This window comes from Staurois parvus, unplaced genomic scaffold (genome assembly GCF_062004578.1).
Source record: "Staurois parvus isolate SC_StPar_1 unplaced genomic scaffold, SC_StPar_1.0 ptg000401l, whole genome shotgun sequence".
NCBI lineage: Eukaryota > Metazoa > Chordata > Amphibia > Anura > Ranidae > Staurois > Staurois parvus.
Genome location: NW_028318197.1, coordinates 3,078,524 through 3,100,452, shown reverse-complemented (window position 1 = coordinate 3,100,452; position 21,929 = coordinate 3,078,524). Strand labels below are relative to the sequence as shown.

Below are 21,929 nucleotides of genomic sequence, written 5' to 3'. Positions count from 1 at the left end.
TGTGCCTGGAAGATGGGGAGGGGTAAGAGGACTGGGTGCAGTCTGTTGTTTTCCCCCCAGGGTGGGGAGGTAGGGACCTGGTCAGTCCTCTGAGGGCAGAGGGGGAGTCCCTTACCTCCTGCTCTCCAGCCAGGCCCCTGCCTGGGGAGGAGAGGGGAGCCAGGGGTCCGCAGTTCACCGGTCCAGGGGGGGCCCATAGAAGAAGTACCGCCGCTTCATGTAGATGCCAGCGGTGGAGCTTTTGCCGGGCTGGATGACAGACGTCCCTTGCGGTTGAGTGATGGGACTTCCTTTATGGTGCGCTGCTTCCAGCTGTGGTGCTGTGAAGAGTGAACCAGAGTTGGGCTGATGTGGGGACCTGCATCCTGCAGAGGCAGGCTATGTCGACCCCAGAGCAGACAACCACAATGGGACATGTCCAGAACGGAGGTACTGGGACCGGGTGACGCTGGCACCAGCCAGTCTCGGGTAGGTGGCTCAGAGGAGCCTCTTTCCCTACCTGTTAGGCCCCTAGCTCCAGGGGGTGTCCTCAGTCCTCCTGGTGGTCGGAGTGCCAGGGCAGGGGGTGGGGGGGGGTCTCAGCCCTGCCAGGCCTTTTTTATGTGTGTTCTGCTCTAGGTGAAAGCCAGAGAGAAGCCTAAGCCGCACCATGGGACTAAAAAGAAGTGCCCCTCATGTAGGGTGACAATTAGACTCCTGGACGAAGGTGCTGTGTGGGTCTTGTATCGAGGGCCTTATTAAGGAGGAAGCCCCTTCCCAGCGGGACCTGGTTAAGTCAGTTAGGGAGTTGATGGCCACTTTTGATTCCTTTAAGTCGCTGGTAGAGAGTTTCTCTCTGTCCAGGCACAGAGCTCACCCCCCCCCCCCCCCAACAGGCAGAGGCGGCAGCCCTTCAGGTTTCCCCAGCGACCAGTAGGGAAGTGGTGGGTCCGAGGGCTGAGTTAAAGGAGGAGGATCCATCCCCACATTCAGATTACCAGGCAGACTAAGAGGGGGAGGGTCCCTCTAGCGAATCAAGAGGCACCTCTGGGTATAAGTTATCTCTGGAGGCTGTGGATGACTTTACTGGGAGCCGTTTATTAAGGTGGATAGGAAGCCCCTCACGTTGCATGATCAGATGTATCAGGGTATGGGGGAACAAAAGCGTAGAGTCTTCCCAGTCCACGAGGTTCTAGAGGAATCCATTAGAAAGGAGTGGCAGGACCATGAGAGAGAAAGCTGTCCTTTGCTAAATCCCTCAAACGCAGGTTTCCCTTAGATGAGGATTCATCCTGTGTGTGGAATAAGAGTCCCAAGCTTGACGGATCTTGCTTTCGAAGATATGGGGGTTTTGTCTGACACCATGGATAGAAGGGTGGATTCTCTTCTTAAGAAGTCCTGGTATTCCACACTATCCAACCTAAATCCTGCCATGGCCACTACAGTGGAATATAGAATATTGGCTCAAACAGCTACAGGCCCATATTGTTGCAGGTTCCCCGAAAGATAAAATTCTAGCCTCTTTTCCAACCTTATTACAGGAGGTTGGCTATATTGCAGATGCTTCAGCAGAGTTGCAACCTTGCAGCGTTGCTCCGGGATCTCTTCTTCACTTACCTTGTCCTGCGCTCCCGCGATGTCCCTCCTGCAGTGTCCCCGGCAATGTCCTCCGGCCGATGCCGGCATCCGTCTTCTGGGTTCCGTTCGCTGCGACGTCAGGACGTACAGGGGACAGAATGGCGGGAAATTTAAAAATGTGAAAAAGTGACATTCGCTAAATACACTAAAATCACATAGTAAAACATTACTGTATCAAAACATTTCACATTTGTTTTGTCCCGAGTGCTTTATCCTGTGCCCTGCCTGCATTTTTACTGTTCTTTCTGCCTGGAAACAGAGAAACGTCCATGGCGTCCAAAAAGCGTCACTTTAGGTCAAAAGCAGTTTTAGACCAGCTAGAGAACAGCGATAGTAGATTAGAACTACTTGCAGAATTGAGTGCTGATGATTCGTGGGGAAATTCCTCATCAGACACTGAAAACGATTTTGAGACTTTGCTCAGTGATGTGCGAACTTGGCGCTATATTTCAAATTTCAGTGTTTTTGGTTTGATTATATTATGGAAATAAATTTATTTTTTATGATTATTTATTAAATTATAATTCATGATTTCGTGTTTCAAATTTTAACATACCTGGGATGTTTACTAGACTCTTGTTTGGACAGATTTCAGTGAGTTATTCCTAAAAATTACAGGCCTACAATAAAAAAAAATACATATTTCCATGCAAAAAAAACGCTTTGAGCACAGAAATACTGACATAATCAGACCGCTAGGGAGGTTAAGTTAAGCTTTGTAGCATCTCATTCATTTTGAGCCCAGTCTTGAAACGGTGTTGGACTGCACCACTGACAAGAAAAAGGCCTTTCCATTGAAGGAAAAACCCCAGGCGTAGGGGAGGAGCAAAAGCAGGTTCAGGCCAGAGAAGCAGAAGAGACCCTGGGGGCAGAAGGGAAGAGGCAGGAGAGGGGTGATTTTCGATCCTGAGCAGCCCCAAAAGTCTCAATGATAGTGTTCCCCTGGAAGAAGATTGGGGGTATTCCTTCTGCAGTGGGAAGCGTTGTCCTCCAGTCCCTTTATCCTAGGTATAGTGAGGAGGGGCTACAGCCTAGAATTCCTGAAACTGCCGCCGCAGAGGCTGTTAGTGACGTAACTCCCAAAATGTACAGAGAAGGCATCATCTTGGCTCTCTTCCTTGCAGGAATTGGAGGAGCAGAGGGTCGTGTTCAGAGTCCCCTCAGCAAAGATCAGCAAAGGCTTTTATTCCCATGTCTTTGCGCTCAGCCCTCAGGGAAGTACAGGCTCATTCTGAACCTCAGCCTCTTGAACGAGTCCATAAAATACAAGCGGTTCCGTATGGATTCCATATATTCAGTCAGGTCTCTTCTTCCCCTCAACTGCTTTCTGAGCTCAATAGACCTAAGGGACGCCTACTTACATGTCCCAATTGTGGAGCCCTTTCAGAGATTCCTCAGGTTGGCAGTGAGGCGGCCCAGGGGACTACTTCACCTGCAGTTCCAAGCCTCGCCCTTTGGGCTTTCCTCCCCGCCCAGGATTTTCAGAAAAATCGTGGCTGAAGCCCTGGTGTCCCTTTGTCTAAGGTGAGCCTCAGTGGTGGTATATCTGGATGATCTCCTGTTGTTCGCAGAAGCAGGTGACACAGGTCGTAGCTTTAGTGATGAGATACCTGGAGAGTTTAGGTTGGCTTCTAAACTTAGCCAAGCCAAAATTGGTCCCTGCCCAAAGGATTGTGTTCCTGGACTACGAGCTGGATTCCACCCTTCACAAGACCTTCCTACCCCAGGAGAAAATTCTGAAGTTGGACAGGGTAATAAGGCGGCTGCTAGGGAGTCAGGGTCAGGCCTTGTCCCTAAGAGAATTCATGTTTGTATTAGACCTCTTGACCTCGTCCGTCCCGGCGGTGCAGTGGGCAGGGCTGAATTTGTGGCTCCTCCAGCTGTTCATTCTGGACATCTGACATCGCCGTCAGGAGTCTCTGGACTCCTTGGTACGGGTTCCCCCACCAGGTGAAAAGAACACTGGTGGTGGAGGAGGCCAACCAATTTAGCTCAGGGTCCTTTCCCATCTCTCAACCCCCCACCTCACCCCCTCGGTCTCTGCCCGAATCACACACCTACTGAGCGACATATCAGATTGGATGTCGCTCCACTTCCTTAAACTAAACCTCTCCAAAACCGAGTTTCTTGTCTTCCCCCCCAGCCCGGACACCACCCCCCATTGACTTCTCCATCACATCCAACAACGCCAATATCAAACCCGCCCTGCAGGCCAGAGTACTTGGTGTCATTCTGGACTCCAACCTATCCTTCCAGCCCCAAGTCCAATCTTTAACAAACTCGTGCAGACTCCACCTCCGCAACATCGCCAAAATACGCACGTTCCTAACCCCAGAAACCACTAAACAGCTCATCCACTCCCTCATCGTATCACGACTCGACTACTGCAACTCCCTCCTCACTGGCCTGCCTCGCCGCTGGCTATCCCCGCTTCAGTCGATCCTGAATACGGCTGCCAGACTCATTCATCTTTCCAACCGCTCCGTTTCCACCACCCCCCTCTGCCAATCCCTCCACTGGCTTCCGATTGCGCAACGGATCAAATTTAAAATCCTAACACTGACGTACAAAGCTGTCCACCATACTGCCCCATACTACATCACTGACCTAATATCCAAGTACCGCCCAGCACGCACACTCTGCTCCTCACAAGACCTCCTTCTCTCTAGTTTCCTGGTCTCCTCCTCCCATGCCCGCCTCCAGGACATCTCCAGGGTGTCACCCATCCTCTGGAACTCCCTGCCCCAACCCATCAGATTATCACCTACTCTCCTCTCCTTTAGGCGCACCCTGAAAACCCATCTCTTCAGGGAAGCCTACCCTACCCCCTGCTAACTTGACCGACCTCCTCCACTCTTCCTACCACTCCATCCCCCACAGCTATCTCCTCCTGTACCACTATCCCGTCCCTTCTAGATTGTAAGCTCGAAAGAGCAGGGCCCTCGATCCCCTCGTGTTTTGCATTGTATTGGTATTGTTGTGTCACATGTTCTGTCCCCCTTTGTAATGTACAGCGCTGAGCGAACTATTGGCGCTTTATAAATACTGTATAATAATAAAAATAATCTCCAGGGAAGTTACAACAGACACGAGTGCCAGGGCTCTTGGCTGCCAGAAGAGGGGGGCAGATCCTTAAACTGGAAGGAACTGAAAGTAGTCTCGCGGACCCTTCTGGCCTTCCAGGTGCAACTGTGGGAACAACACGTGTGGGTGCTCACAGACAGCTCCTCAGTTGTAACGTACCTCAACAGACATTGAGGGACACGAAGTAGAACCCTGTGTTCCCTTGCCTTGGAACTGCTTATCTGGGCCAAGGCCAATGTAGCCTCCCTATCTGCGAATCACCTGAAGGGGGATTTGAACCAGGTAGCAGATCATCATAGAGTGATGGGGGTCCCTGTCCATAGACCTATTCACATCAGGCCAGAATGCCAAGGTCCCAGTATTCTTTTTCTTAAACCATTGGGAGGGGGCATTGGTGGTGGATGCACTAATGCAGCAGTGGAACTTTCCCCTCTGGTAATGTCTTCCCTCCAGTGTCCTTGTTGCCGACGATTCGGAGAAAGTTAAGGTCCGAATGATCTTCCCTGATCCTGATAGCCCCGAACTGACCCAAGCTTACCTGGTTTTTTACCCTCATGGCCCCGGCAACTTATCCTCCTTTGATTCTGAGGAGATCTCTCACAGGGTCCCCTTATGTCCCCAGGTAGGCAGATGGAATCTAGCGGCTTGGTTTCTGAAGAACAGCTGCTGAGGAGGAAAGGGATTTCTGCTAGGGTAATATCCACTGTCCTAAATAGTAGAAAGGAAGAAACCTCTTCAATCTACCTTAACCTCTTCACGCCAGACGACCGCAAATGTGCGGCCTCCCGGCGTCTGGGCCTAGACGCCGAGCGGCCGCACATTTGCGATCTATTAAATAAGAACATATATACTGAGAGGTTCCCTGAAAATTTTGACCCTCAAGACAGTATTTCTGGTAGCTATTACCACATCAAGGAGAGTAAGTGAATTGGAAGCAGGGGCGGACTGACAACTCATGGGGCCCCTGTGTCCTCACCCACACTCAAACCACACCCAAAAAAAAGCCTATGAAAGGTTCCAGGGGCATCTCATGGGGCCCCCTACTGACCCCGGGCCCTCGGGCAGTGCCCGAGTTCCTAAATGGTCAGTCTGCACCTGGTTGGAAGCCCTATCAATCAGGGCCCCCTTCCTCCAGATTTTTTCAGATAGAGTAATGTTTAGGATGGACCCAGCCTTCTTACCCAAGATAGCCTTGAGATTTCATCAGGGCCAAGAAATTACTTTATCGTCGTTTTGTTCTAATCCTTTGTGTGACCAAGAAAGGACATTTCACACGTTAGATGTTAAGAGATGTATTCTTCATTATTTAGATAGGAATAAAGATATTAGGAAGTCAGATTCCCTTTTTGTATAATTTTCAGGGGCGAGAAAGGTTTGTAAGGCTTCGAGGTGCACCTTGGCTAGGTGGCTAAGGCTGGCAATTAGGCAGGCATATCTGGCTGGGGGTCTAGAAGTCCTAGAAGGAATTGTGGCTCACTCCACTCAGACTATGGAGGCCATGTACACAGCTGGTGCAACTCCAGGACAGCTATGCAAAGCAGCTACTTGGTCTAATTACAACACCTTTGTTGAGCATTACAGACTTGACCTGGTCTCGGTAAAGAATCAGGTCTTCGGACGCAAGGTCTTGCAGTCAGTGGTCCCGCCGTAGGGGTAAGTGCTCACTTATCCTCTCAAGGATGCTGTCCTGAAAGATGGGGGGAAGCAAAGTTACACTTACCGGTAACGCTTTTTCCAGGAGTCTTTCAGGACAGCACCAGTTACCCACCATTTTATTGTTTTTTTGCTGTTTATATGGTTGCGTTTTTTGGTCTTGTTTTGTGTCTCTCCACGTGACTGGAGGTACTAAGCCATGAACTGAGGCCCTAGTGGGGAGGTCGCATTTTAAACAGGGTGGAGGCGGTGTTCCCTCAAGTGTGGAGGAGCCTAGGTCTCTCAAGGGTGCTGTCCTGAAAGACTCCTGGAAAAAGCATTACTGGTAAGTGTAACTTTGCTTTTTTTTTTGTATGTTCAAAGTCAATTCAAATGAATGGGCTGTTACCACTTGACATAACTCAACTTATCAAGGAGTGCATAGGCCCCTACAGTTTGTTGCGGTCTCTGTCCCTGTTGGAGAGCTGTTCCATTGGCAGTAATTGTACTCCTGTGACCCAGCTTTGGCCATACTTCTCTTTTAAAACTAAAGTTCCAGTTTATCTCCAGAGATATTTCTTACTGGGCAGTAGCCACACATGCATTTTGAAAACTCAATGGAACAAGGTGGAAAAATGTCATCCAACCAGATGCAGGCACTCTTTAGGTATTCTGACAGCTGGCCGTTTGAGTACAATGGCCACAGTGGGTGATTTGTCCATCGATGTTGTTTAGCGTGGTAAGAAGAACCTGTGATTTCTTTTGTTGAGCCCACAGGTGGAATGATAGAAATTTATGGGTGTATAGCCAACTTTAGTCCCACACTTACAAGACCAGATGACATAGCCACACGTAAGGCACTCTAAGGCTGGAACAATGGTGTTGGGGCTATTTGTGTTAGTACATCCAGATCCTTTTAAAAGAATAGGACAAACTGCCACCCTACCCTTGACTAAAGATAAACCCAGAGTGGGTAGGTACACAACAAAATGCGCATATTTTGCAGGGACAATGAGGAACTGGCCGGATAGATGTGAAAGGCAGAATAGCAGTCCAAAGCAAGATGACATGTGGGAAGCTTTGTGCTACCTCTGGCATTTCTGCTACTTAGGGTTGAACTATATTAGCTATGCAGAAATATTTTCCTGTCTCTCTGCACCTTTCTTTCTCCATATCTACCTACAGTACTCCAGAGGGTTCACCCTCCGGCATCAAATTCTCCTTTTCGACAGTCCTTTTGGTAGGTGCTTTCCTGTCATTGTGGATTAAAGCTCTGCTTCTGTTATAACAGGTTTAATCTACATCAACCTTTCTAACCCAGAGATCCTGCAGAGGTTGCTAGGGGGTCTTGGAGCAATGTCTACCTTTTATATAAGAAATCAATTATTTATTTTAGCTATCTGTATGGAGCATTCTTCCCAATCACCATTACAGTAATATTCAGACTATTTAAGAAAATGTGTGCTAGTTCAAAAAACTTTTGTGTGGCATAGCAGCTAGCACTAAATCCTGATAAAGGAAATACAGTATATAAAATAATGGCCAAATGTGCAGCACTTCGGAAAAAATGTGCAAACTCAACTATTACTTTTACAAACTCCAAAAAATAAAATTTACGAAGACATAACCCTTAATTTGTGAATGGCCACAAATACAAATCCAGCTATTGCCCCACACCAGGTAAATGCAATGTACCTGTGATACAAAGTAAATAAACTCAATATTGCTCTCAATCAAATAGTGTGTGAAAGAAGGTCCAAAAAACCAGCATGTGATAAGAGCCCTGGAGCAAGGGCGTATGTCATCATGCATATGTACCAGGTCCTAGCCATCTTTGATGTGGGTCGTGATTTATGTACAGAGCTGTAACTTAACTACAATTCAATACAATAGTAATTGTATTTTTAATCCAATAAAGTGTTTTAAATATGGTTTCACACTATAGGAAGCTTTCTTGCTTTATAATTGAAGCTCCTGGAGGTTTGAGACACTGAGAGCCAGTGGAGATTGTGAATCAAGAGGACTTTGTTTTTGGTATATCTGAGTGTGTGGAGGAGGTGAAAGCCATCAGTATTCATCAATATAAAGAGGATTTTGACCACCCTTTAACCGGGAGGGGGGGGGGGTCAAATCGATCTGGTAAGCCACAATTGTGCAAGGTATGGGGTGACACACTACATGAATTTACATGTTGCCACCATCACAGGAATGATAATCAGGAAGGATTAATGCTACTCACTTGGAATTGGGACTTTTCTTAAATTAACTTTTCTTATCACATGCTGGTTTATTTTGGACTTCCTTTCACACACTTTTTGATTGAGAGCAATGTTGAGTTTATTTACTTTGTATAACAGCTACATTGTGTTTACTTGGTGTGGGGCAATAGTTGGATTTGTATTTGTGGCCATTCACAAGTTAAGTGTTATGTGTATGTGAATTTTGTTTTTTTTTGGAGTTTGTAAAAGTAACAGCTGAGTTTGCACATTTTTTCCAAAGCGCTGCACGTTTTGGAAGTCATCACAGTAATATAATTTGAGCTGTGGATATAATACCTGTACCTTATCCAGTGCAGAAAATGTAGCAAAGGATCTTATGTTGGCGAAACAGGACAGAACCTGCAAACAAGGATGAATTTGCACAGACGTACCACCGAGGAACATAAAGAAGATTACTTTTTCACACCTGTGGGACACCATTTCGCACAACCAGGTCACACAATGGGAGACCTCAATATTTTAGTTCTTAAAGGAAATTTAAAAACCATTCAGGAAAGAAAAACTTTTGAACTAAGAATGATAATTCTATTTGACACAAGAGATAACGGCCTTAATTTGGACATGGGATTCCTCAATCATTATCCAACAGTTTTATGACTATCACCTCAAGCATGACTCCCTCTGTGAGTGTTGTCTCCCCCCCCCCCCCCCCCAGTCTTTGCTTTTGCTGTGTCTTATCTCTAGTCTCCTTTTTTTTTTTTTCTCATCCCCTGTCTCTTCTAACATTCTGCTTAAACTTTGTGATTAGTACTGCTTGGACCTTGAAGAAGGGGACATTCCCCAAAAGCTTGTCCTCAAAATTGTATGTTAGTGCAAATAAAAAAAGTATCACGGACAGTACTCAATTGTTTCAGTCGCAAATGCACTAATACAGCTACAATCACTTCAAGCTGTGGATATAGTAATTATTAGCAGGAGTTCTGAGACCAGAAAGTTAATTCGCATGTTCCTCCAGTCTAATCTACAGTAAATAAAATATGTGAAAGACTTTTCATTGATTTTAAATGATTGGGTATTATCATTTAAATACACTGCCATGAGCACTGCCAGAGCCCTACAAAATGGCCTCCAGCAGGCCACTGGTGTGAATGTCTCTGACCAAACAATCAGAAACAGACTTCATGAAGGTGGCCTGAGGGCCCGACATCCTCAAGTAGGCCCTGTGCTCACTGCCTGGCACCATAGAGCTCGATTGTCATTTGCCACTGAACACCAGAATTGGCAGGTCTGCTACTGGTGCCCTGTGCTTTTCACAGATGAGAGCAGGTTCACCGTGAGCACGTGAGACAGACGTGAAAGGGTCTGGATAAGCCATGGAGACCGTTTTTCTGCTTGTAACATTGTTCAGCATGACCGTTTTGGTGGTGGGTCAGTGATGGTCTGGGAAGGCTGCAGGGACACACAGACCTCTACAGGCTAGACAATGGTACCCTGACTGCCATTAGGTATCGGGATGAAATCCTTGGACCCATTGTCAGACCCTACGCTGGTGCAGTGGGTCCTGGATTCCTCCTGGTGCACGCCAATGCCCGGCTTAATGTGGCAAGAGTATGCAGGCAGTTCCTGGAGGGTTGAAGGATTTGATACCATTGAATAGCCCCCACGCTCGCCTGACCTAAATCCAATAGAACACCTCTGGGATATCATGTTTCGGTCTATCTGATGCCGCCAGGTTGCACTTCAGACTGTCCAGGAGCTCAGTGATGCCCTGGTCCAGATCTGGGAGGAAATAACCCAGGACACCATCCGTCATTTCATTAGGAGCATGCCCCGACATTGTCAGGCATGCATGCAAGCATGTGGGGGCCATACAAATTGTTTTGAGTTGCTGTAATGACATTTCAGCAAAATGGACTAGCCTGCTGCATCATTCACTTTGATTTTTGGGGTGCTTTTGAATTCAGTCCTTTGTAGGTTGATAATTTGCATTTCTATCAAACAATGGGGCATCCTTACATTCCTAACACATTATCCATTCCATTTCAGTATAGTTATCCAGCATGAGATTTTCCCCCATTGAGATCTAATGTGTTTTCAAAGTGTTCCTTAAATTTTTTTGAGCAGTGTATATCTTACTAGAGTGTGGAATGGTTGAAACCTCTGCCAGTTTTTAAATCTCTTTGTGGCCCATAGGAAGAGATTCCCCCACACTTGAGCATGTGTTTAAGGAAGAGGGAGGACAAGAGGTGAAGTGAAATCACCGAGAGAAACAAAGACCAACATAAAACACGTTTTTTCCTTTTTATTAGGGGGACACTAGAAGCATTTAATTTTTTAACTTCTTGTCTAGGCTACATTGTTACTGGGGCAAACAGTGAGGGACAATATTACTGAGAAGTCAGACAGCAATAAAGACCTTTCGGGCTTTTTAGAAAAAATGTATGTATCATAGTATTCTTGTAAAAACAGCCAACAAGTTTCAGGGTTTCCAAGGCACTCCCTACATTAAGCTGATGAAACATTCCCCCAGGGGTCACTTAAGGGCCCATTGTGTGCTTGGGAGATGCCTCAAAAGAGTTGTCACATCAGCCCGGAATACTGCCCCTACCAGGGGTCCAATGCTCTGCTATTTCTCTTCTTCAATAATAAAAACCTTTCAGAGGTTACAACCCTTCCTTACTGTATATAGAAAAAAAAATCTGTCCTTAAAGTGTTACTAACCCCAGGACCCTGCATTCACACTATATCCGGTCTTCCACAGTACACAGAACATGGAAATGCAATTATTTTAGTAAATATAAACTGCTAAATACCTTTTCTCATCAGCAGTTAGAGCAGTCTTGTGATTTCTATCAGTGTCCAGTAGCACTGGTTAAAGCTTGTAGGAGATGTTTTCTCTAGGAGGATGCAGAACCCCTGACCTCTGTCTGGACAGTGCTGATTGGCCCTGTGCTGATCACGTGCACTCTCCCAAGAAAACAAAAATCCTTTCTAGCAATACACACCAAATTGAGCATGTGCAGAGTGTCTCCACACAATATGTCTTATCAGGAGATAAGAGGGAAACACTGGAAGGGGGGGGGGGGGAGGTCAGAGAAGACAGGCTCAAACAGCATTCTTACACAATACAGAGGATTAACCCCTTAGGTTCCACAGTGAGCATAACAAGCATGCTTTACTGCATATACAGACAGATTTTACTGTTGTGGATTTAGTAACACTTTAACACTCAGATTTAGCTTTCCAGATTTCTTCACAGAATTATAGTTATAAGTGTGTGTCATTTAATATAATTCTAATATTTAAGGAACTGAACTGATCAGGTGCTTGGGAGTATAGAACACATGGCTTCTTAGAACCAGAGGTGTTCATTTAATGCATCGTATTAGATGACATAAAGGAAAATTATATGTAAATGTTTATGTACTGCTGTCTGCATGTTTCTTCTAGAATCCAAAAAGAGATTTATGATCCACATTGACATGAAATAAGCCAAATTGGAAATGACTGTGTGTTCTACTTTTAACCAGTAGGAAGTACCAATGTAGAGGAAATTGGGGTTAACGACAGTCACCAACATTCAGGTTTACCAAGACGATGTATTTACTTCACAGGATCATTTAACCAAGAAGAGGCTGTACTGTAATCAATCCTGTACTGCCTTCCCTTGATCAAGACCCAGGAGGAAATGACCAGATATAGTTCATTGGTTTGCAGCTAAATTTACTCTTGTCTTAACCTAACAGCCCTCTTATAATACTGATCCCTTTCTGGATGAATAAGGTTAAAGAAAATTCAGTATAAAATAATTACCTTCTTGTTTTTAAAATTAATTTCCACTTGAATCAAAGCTTTTATTTTTCACTGTTGGATTTTTCACGCCATCATTCATTTGGTTGTTAGAGATGTTAATTTGCAACAAGCAATATCTCTGCTCAGAACATGATTTCCATTCCTGCTCTTTGTATAATCTGACTTTATTGACTTTTAAAAGGCTTACAAGGCATATTTAAGTGTTTTTGTAAAGATTAGTGTTGCTGTAATTTATGGAATATAGCACGTGAATGATCCATTAACTGATTGATATCTTTCAGAATAAAAAAAAAAACAGTAAATAACATACAGTATAAAACCTTTGAAAGAAAATGAGAAATTAAAAGGTATGCCTTTGAAACCAAAGGGAAGGGGGAAGAGTATGTATGCTCTAAGGGCCAGGGAAGCTGATAAGTATACAGTAGGTTGCTAAGGTAGGAAAGAAAAAAAATGGGGGGAAAGCCCAGGGTAGGGGAAGAACAGTAGTGGGACCCCACCACCCCGTGATTCCCCCCACCACCACTGTTATCCCCATAACCCCCACCACTTTGGCCAGATATCACAGGCAACATACGGTTTATATAGAGAGAAGATCACAAAATTCCTGAGAGTTTCTGAAGACTGTCCAAGCCGCCCAAATAATTCATTCCAGCACTTTTTATGGCATCCTAATTCAGACATCAAACCACAGCAACACTATATTGTTTAGAACACCATTTTGCAGTTCTGTATTTTTCACGCCATCTTTCTTGACGGGTAGAGACATCAAACCACAGCAGAAACAATATATCTGCTTAGAACACATCCAGGCTGATGTTTTTTGGTTTGGTGAGTTTATCCAGCATACCTTGTCCCAGTTTGGAGGCAAAGAGTGAGGAGATCTGGTCATTTCCACTCTTTAGAGCTAAATCATATGCAGTCATCCCTTTATTATTTTTCTTTTTTATGCTTGCATTGCATCTAAACAACAAAAACAGATTAAATGCAATTAGATGTTGAATTATGAGTAAGTAGTAAGTTTCACAGTACTTTTTCCTGGTGCGATGACAGCATATGTTCGGTTGGTCTAACCCACAGGACCAGTAGTCCATTAAATCTGCCTTTTTATTCTTTTTTTTATGTATTTTTCATAGACCTGTGTTTATCTGAACTATGCTAAAATTCACATACTGATGAATGGCTCACTACTCCCCTGTCATTTGTAAAACATTTATAACCCAATAAGATGCCAGCAGACATTGTACCTTCTGCTTGCCAGTCCACAACATCAATGTCCCCAGGAAAACCCTGCACCAACTATGTAATGTTTTTACAGTCCATTGACTGGGTACTTTCTCTGGGTATTGTCATTGCCAGGGGCGGACTGACAACCCATGGCGCCCCCAGGCAATAGGGGATCATGGGGCCCCTGTGTCCTTGCCAAAACTCAAAAAAGCCTATGAAAAAGGTACCAGGGGCATCTCATGGGGCCCCTTACTAACCCCGGGCCCTCGGGCAGTGCCTGAGTTTCCAAATGGACAGTCCGCCCCTGGTCATTCCTTGTTTTACATTATACTAAACCTGATTTAACAAAGACTATTGGAGAATATTACTTCTTTTATCTACTGATCGCCTGCAAAAATCTCCTTTTCAATGAACTCTAGGCCTCTATTACACATATTATTAGTACACATTATAAATATTAATATGCCTGTATTTCAGATTATCTTTTGTTTTGCCAAGATCACAATTTTCTTACCCTAGCAAGACTTCAGTGCACATCTTCCGTTCCATGCCAAGCTGGACAGCCTCGTGGAGAGCAGTGTTATTTTGCCTGTGGGACAAAACCAGGGAAGACCACTGTTTGACATACAACTGGTAAGGAGGCGAACAAAGCAAATGACTTAAAAAGCAAAGAAAATGATGGGAATAAAAAATTGATGAGTTAAAGTGACCTTGTGCTTTTACCAAGCAATCAAACTCTCCCTTTTAAGTTTGGAGCAGGCTGGGCAATTAAAGAGAGAAATGGACTTTCTACTATGAGTACAGATGAGGCAAGTATGGTATCACTATTACTGTGAACTGAAAAGTTTCTGAGAATCTACTAAACCGATTTAATTCTGTTCTTATAATGTCTTTCCAAAAATGTATTAACATATAGGTACATACGATCCAGACTGCTGGTCAATATCAGCTCCTTTCTGCACTAGTACAGGTATGACTTTGTGATGTCCACTGAGAACTGCCACTGTTAGCACTGGACGATCTTCATTGTTACTACAATTTGGATCTGCTCCCTACAAATAAGGGTTGAAAAACAGCATAGCAAGAATAAATTAATATTTTCTAAACTTTTGCCAAGCACAGCCACATAAACATTCAACAGTTTCAAGCCTCATGCACACTTGAGCTCAAAAACACCTGTTTTGAGGTTTTTTTTAATCTCCCTCCATGTTTGTCTATGTGTCCATCCACACAAAGGCATTTACAGGAGTTTAAAGGCAGAAAAAGAACCCATCACTTGTGCATTCAAGAGAGGAGTGTTTTGGCAGAAAAAACTGCCCTAAACGTGTGTAAATGGGTCTAAACGCACCTAAGCTCTAGGTGCGATTAGCACTTGAGTATTTTTAATAAATTAAAATGAAATAAATGACCAATGAAATAAATAAATGTACAAGTGCTTGACACTCATAAACGTGTTTGCAAAAACACAGCTTAAGCACGTTTTTAAGCTGCTTTTCTCCTGCTAGGAGGAAAGGGTTAAAAAGCCCAAGTGTGCATGAAGCTTTAATCTCTGCCAAAACAAAATCGTTATTACTGAAAAATATATATAATAATGTACTCAGGTTTAAACAAGGAGGGAGATTTATTAAAACTGGTTCACACAGAATCTGGTACAGTTGTGCAAAGTAACCTATCAGCTCCTAGGTTTTCTTGTCCAAGCTTAACTGAACAAGCTGAAGTTAGAAACTCATTGGTTACTATGCACATCTGCACCTGATTTTGTGTGCTCCAGTTTTAGTAAATCTCCCCCAATGTGTTCTCCACTTTTGGAAGCAATAGGTTGGAGATTGATTATTTGTTAGGTCTTACCAGCTGCCTTGTGCCCTGTAATAGATTCTCCATAAGGTACTCTGGAGAACAGACAAGCCCGTGACAACAGAAGTTGGCTTCCAGCTTTCATCAATAGGCAAGAACTCTTTTCGTTTACCTAAGCAGCATGAAGACCCAGTGAAGAATTAAAGCTGGGTACACACTGTCCAAATATCATCCGGTTCAGCTGGATGCAACCAGTATCCGATCAGCGCTGGGCACTTATTAGTGTGTTTTGGCGGGGTGGAGTTCCCCTGTCAGAACACAGAGGCACAAAGGAAGAGAGTACAATGATCTCTCAGTTGTTTTCGCTCAGTCCACTGGGTTAAACGAAAAAAACCTGAATGTGTACCAATAAGCCCTTCCTCATTCCATCCAAAACAAAGATATCTATTTTGACAAAGGGGGCATTTTGGAAGGGGTGGGGGTATAAAGGTATAAAAAATGTTATTGTAATGATCTGATACTTATCCATTACAATGTGATGATGTGTATAGCGGTTAAAGAGATGATACATTTGTAATTTGGTTCATTATGAAAGGTACAAATATAAACTTATCTTCCTTCAAAATACCTCATCCAAGAGTTCCTCAACAGTAGCAATTCTACCTTCACCTTTGGGTCCAACTTCCTTCAGAAGTTTCCGATCTTCAGGCTGCAATCAAGAAAAGATTTAGTAAAACGGATTTCCCATACAGTATGTTTGGCCATTGGCTCCAGTCAGTGAGAGGATATTTGTTTTTTCTACAAAGAATGGATATCCCTTTAAATGGGCAGACTAAGGCAGGCCATAGACAGGCCGTTTATTGGCCGAATTGTCGTCAATAAACAAAAAATCGGTCGTTGCTGGCAGCGTTGCTGCCACCAATGTCCACGAAGAACGGCTGTTGGCATGGATTTTCCAGCAAGACCAATAAAAGTAAACGAGAAGATCCGCAAAAACGGCCGACGGTATTGCCCTACTAACGGCATGTATATCGGCCAATTTTTCGTGCGGACAAAAATTTGGCCGATAACCCATCTATGGCCTGCATAGACCTCATGGCACAGAGATATTTAGGGACCAAATCCAATTGTAGCCTACAGCTGGCCATAGATACATTAAAGGATAAATTCACCTTTTGGACAAATATAATAAATGCACATTTTTTTGCAGGTAAAAAAAAAGTGCATTTATTATTTTTGGTCAAAGGAGCCTGGAAAGCATTGCACCAGAGATCAGTAGATCTCTGATGACATGCAGGTCTCCTGCAGACCTGTCCGAATATCTGCTTGCTGTATTGGATGTATGGTCAAGCAGATATTCTGACAGGAAGCTTCAATGAACTACCACGGCATTCCACAGTGCTGTGGTAGTTCATTGAAAATTGCAAGCCACAGCCGCTAAGGCTGTCGGGATTTGCAGTTCATCCATTCACGGAAGTCCGTGAATGAATGACGCGGCTGTGTCCCCGCACGGCCTTGCTGTTTTCAAATCTGACAGATAGTACAGGCAAACTTCTCCTAGTTTAATCTGTTAGAGGGAGGGGGCGGTGGGCATGGCTGCAGCTATAGGAACATGCAGGGGTGGACTGAAAACTCATGGGGCCCCCGGGCAATAGGGGATCATGGGGCCCCTGTGTCCTCACCCACACCCAAAAAAGCCTATGAAAGGTACCAGGGGCATCTCATGGGGCCCCCCTTGGGCGGTGCCCTAGTTCCCAAATGATCAGTTCGCCCCTGGGAACATGTTACATGTTCCACCCTAAAAACGGGTGGAACATGTAATATGTTCCCCAAGGTGAACTTATCCTTTAAATCTCAGCTGGTTCAGCAGGGACTGGTCAAGATTTGATCTATCTATGGGCAGACTGGTTGTACCCAAGTCAATCCATCGATTGACTTCAGTGGAACAAGCACGTCATATTTTTTACTGCCAGCGGCTATAGTTGCTAACAGTAGTCATTGTATTCTGCTGGCTGGGAAGGCTCTCTGCTGGAAGAACACAAAAGTTTCGCGGGAGGGATTCCCCCATAGACACTGACTGTATTGATGGGGGAATTGAGTGATTTTGCCATGGTTGCAGGAAAGAAAACCACATCCGCTAACAAAAAGACATTAATTCGCAGAAAATAATAGCACAGATACTATTGAGATATAATAGAACACATATACGGAATCATACGATGTGTGCGCTTTAGACGCTATTGCTGTCTTTTGCTCCACTGCCCGCTTGCCTGAGCAAATTCTGCCCCTTAAATTTACATCCTTCATACTTATTTCGATTACCATCTATATTCAATAATTTTTTGGTGTATATCGCTTGCTGGGTATCGTGTTTTTTTGTTTCTGTTCAATGTACATTTCACATGCATATCTGCTTACCCGTCTGCGTCACGGGAGATTAAATCAGTTATATGTATGCGGACTGTGCTCCGTATCTGCTTATGATCTGAAATGCCTTTCACTTCAATAAAGAATTTTTTGGATTAAAAAAAAAAAAAAAAAATAGCACACGTACTGTATCATTATGCAGGTTAGTGGTACAATCAAACTACCAGAACATACCTGCAGATGGCGCTGAAAGCTAACCGTGAATTGATGCCTGCTGGCTCATGATTCATGATTTGTACATGATCTGTAGTGGCCCTCTGCACCAGGCCTCATGTTACACCTTTAGGGTTCATGTACACTGCAGCTGATGAGCTGTTCAGCGGTTTTTTCAGCAGCCCCTGAACTCTCCCTAATGTGTCCTATGTGTCCATGTACACTATGTCGTTTACAGGCAGTTGAGTTTAAAGTCATTTTTTTTGAACGCACCAAACTTGTGTTCAGGAGTAGATTTTATTTCAAACGCCAAAGAATTGTAAATGTGTGTAAGCGTGGTTAACAGTGTTTATAAGCATTTGCGTTTTTTAACTGTTCCATATCCAGATGCTGTCCAGAGCCTTTTTTCATCATCAGAAATGCATGCCAAGCGTTTTCCATGTATTCAAATGAACCTGGTACACCAGTCCAGTCAGTTCCAGGTTTGGATTGAAGGAAAAAATGGTAGAACGTGCCGCATTATGCTCATGATGGGATCCATAGTGAATACAACCAGAAAAGACAGGTCAACACATACTGATCTCTCTGCTTCTGATCTCTCTATTTCTCTCAAAATGTCTGAAATAGTTAATTATTTACTATTTTTCTGGGCAATTGGGAGGGTCTCCTGAGGTTATCGTTTAAAAACGCTACTAAACGCAAACATGCATAAACGCGGTATGCAAACGCGGCTAAACTGACGTTTTTTAACCTACATTTTCCAGCAGTCAGTTTCCATCGTTCAGAAGAGTTTTCCAAACACCCCGTGTACATGAGCCCTTACAGAAGAACTTCCTTTTACCCTAAGCCCATAGCCCTAAGCATAAGGGCTCGTTCACACTTGACTGTTTTACCAACGCTTGCCAAACACCCCTATAGTGTTTGGCAAGCGTTGGTCCGGCGTTTGCGGAGCGTTTTTTAACGGTGCACAAATCCCACAAGCAAAAAGGACACTTGAGAATGGCTGACGCGTTCCGAGGAGTGATATCCTCTTCATCAGAGCCTATTCTTAATGCTGCATAATCACCCCTTATATAACATCATTTGAATCTAGCCCCAATTCTTGTAAATAGGTTCCTCCCATTTGCTGGTGGGCAGGCCTGATATGCGCGGTTTAGCGCAGGTTGCTAGGCGTTTGCCGAGCGTTAAAAACGCCCCACAAATGCCTAGAATGAAGTTTGAATGGTGTTACCGCTCCGCAACCGGGCCACAAACGTCGGCCGGGCGTTTGCGGAGCGGCACCATAGACAAGAATAGGAGGCTTCAACACCTCCTGACTCGTCCAGAGGCGTCTGTTTTGCCGCACCACGACGCTACCGCTCCCGTTAGAACAGCACCATGTGCTGCAATGTGCAGAATTGCCAGAGGCGTTTGAAAAGCGGTAAAAACGCTTCCCAAACGCCTCTCTGCCGCCTGCACACAACGCTAGTGTGAACGTAGCCTTAAAGCGAACCTCTACGTAAATTTACAAGTTTGCACAAATAAATTCCTGACAGGTCACAATGTACAGCAATTGTGTATTTTTAAGGCCTGTACCTTTATGATTAACCAATTGAGCCATTTTCAGCTATGGGTGCATAATTAAAATTTAAAATACATTTTAAAACAAGTGTTATAGTGATCATTTTAAAACAAGTGCATCTAAAAATATATAAAATAGTAATTTTATTCTGAGAGTAGTTACATCTATTATCCAAAAGGTAATGAATAAAATGAACACAAAAAATATTTTTAATGAACAATACTGTATGTATTTGGCAAAGAAAAAAAAAAACAAAAGAGAAAAAAAAACCCTAAGGAGAACAGGGAGACAAAGGAGGTAACCAGTGTGAATTAGGAATAACAAATAGTTAATAAAGGGTTCAAAGAAAAAGGGATTTTTGTTTTTGTAGAGCTTGTTCGCACTAGAAAAATATTTTTTTTTGTGCCCTGTGCACATTAGAATGCAGGTGGCATGTGTGCAGTATTGCTGTGCAGAAATCTGCAGCATGTGTGCGTTTTTCTGCAGCACAGTTCTCTGATATGTCCCTGCATTTCTATGCAGCACAGCAGAGTGTTTCAATACAGGTAAGAAAAAAAAAAGAAAACAATGCCTTCGAATTCCCCCCCCCCCCAATCCTGCACATCAAGGACACCAGCCCACACGTGAAAATGCATAATTTTCCTGTGCAGGATTTAAACTCTCTTCTCTGTTAAGAGAAGTAGTATTAAACCGGCAGCATTTTTTAGTTTAACACACTGTCCTACAATAAAATAAACATCCCTCAGTAAACTATTTGTTATAAATCTTACCCTAGCACTTGCAGTTTACAACTTTCATTGCTGCTGGCTCCTACTCTCTCAGTGCTGCTTACCTGAACCTCCCATCTTCACAAGAAGGTTTTTCTCCCCCTTCCACTGTAGCTGAAGCCAATGAATAAGGCCACTAGACACTGAATATGGTAAAAGTATCTATCTAATAATACATTCTATCTAATATATTCTATATAATAATACATATATATGGTAGGTTACTGTGTCCTTTGCTTCCTATTTTAACATGCATAGGTATGTACATTAATATGAGCGATAATTACTATTTGAAATGTGTTTATGTGTGGTTTTATACTTGTCATGCTATAACTGATGTTGGGTATTGTGTTTAGTGCGCACCCCTTAGATATCAGGCCTGCCCACCGGCAAATGGGAGGAACCCATTTACAAGAATTGGGGCTAGATTCAAATGATGTTATATAAGGGGTGATTGTGCAGCATTAGGAATAGGCTCTGATGAAGAGGATATCACTCCTCAAAACGCGTCAGCCATTCTCAAGTGTCCTTTTTGCTTGTGGGATTTGTGCACCATTTCAGACTATGGACTATTGTCGGTCATGAAATGCCTGTGTACATTTGTTGTTTGTGAGTATATATCTGCTACTTTGTACAAATGTTTTTATTGAGGTAATGCGCAAGGCTTGTGCGCCCCTTTTCTTTTCGTATTTTCTAGTGCCGTATTGGGCTATCCCAGCCCCTAGGGGGCTGCACAGCACTGCCCTATTGGTTTGAATGCTAAAGTCTATGAAGATCCTTCCACATATGCCATATCTGGTCCTTTGAGCGCAGGAGTATTATTTTTTCTTCTTGGGAACATTGGGCAGCATCATGGCACCAGCTTAAACTGGCAGCAATTAAAATATAAAGAAGCAGCATACTCAGTAAGTGATTAAATCAGTTGCTGAAAATGCTTAAATAATTGAGGGTTTATTGTTCACTTTAACCAGTTGCTGGAATATATACGGCCTGTCCATAAGGGCTCATGTACACGAGGCGTTTGGAAAACTCTTCTGAATTATGGAAACCAACTACTGGAAAATGTAGGTTAAAACATGTCACTTTAGCCGCGGCATAACGCGTTTATGTGCATTTGTGTTTAGAAGCGTTTTCAAAAGATAACCTCAGAAGACCTTCCAAATGCCCAGAATGCACTGAAAAATAGTAAACAATTAAGTATTTCAGACATTTTGAGAAGAATAGAGAGAAGAAAAGCAGAGAGATCAGTATGTGTTGAGATGACCTGTCCTTTCTGGTTGTATTCACTATGGATCCCATCATGAGCATAATGCAGCACGTTCTACCATTTTTTCCTTCGTGCGAAACCTGGAACTGACTGCGCTGGTGTACTAGGGCCATTTGAATACATGGAAAATGCTTTGCATGCATTTCTGATGATGAAAAAAGGCTCTGGACAGCATCTGGATATGGAACAGTTAAAAAACGCTTCTAAACGCAAACACTTATAAATGCGGTTAACCGCGTTTACAAGCGTTTGAAACGCAGGTAAAATCTACTTCTGAACGCAAGTTTGATGCGTTCAAAAAAAGGACTGTAAACTCAACTGCCTGTAAACGACTGTAAACAACACATTAGGGAGAGTTCAGGGGCTGCTGA

At 43.8% G+C, this 21,929-nt stretch overlaps 1 protein-coding gene across 1 annotated transcript in view; it reads right to left on the bottom strand.

Annotated features, from left to right (window-relative positions):
• Positions 1-12,511: 12,511 nt before the first annotated feature.
• The window catches only part of DZANK1 (double zinc ribbon and ankyrin repeat domains 1), a 78,363-nt gene continuing 68,945 nt past the window's right edge, over positions 12,512-21,929 (bottom strand). The window contains exons 18-21 of the mRNA XM_089686511.1: positions 16,012-16,092; positions 14,514-14,641; positions 14,104-14,178; positions 12,512-13,325 (exon numbers count right to left, since the gene is read on the bottom strand). Coding sequence (XP_089542637.1) covers positions 13,160-13,325; positions 14,104-14,178; positions 14,514-14,641; positions 16,012-16,092 — 450 coding nt within the window. The 3' untranslated portion in view covers positions 12,512-13,159. The remainder of the gene's footprint in view (positions 13,326-14,103; positions 14,179-14,513; positions 14,642-16,011; positions 16,093-21,929) is intronic.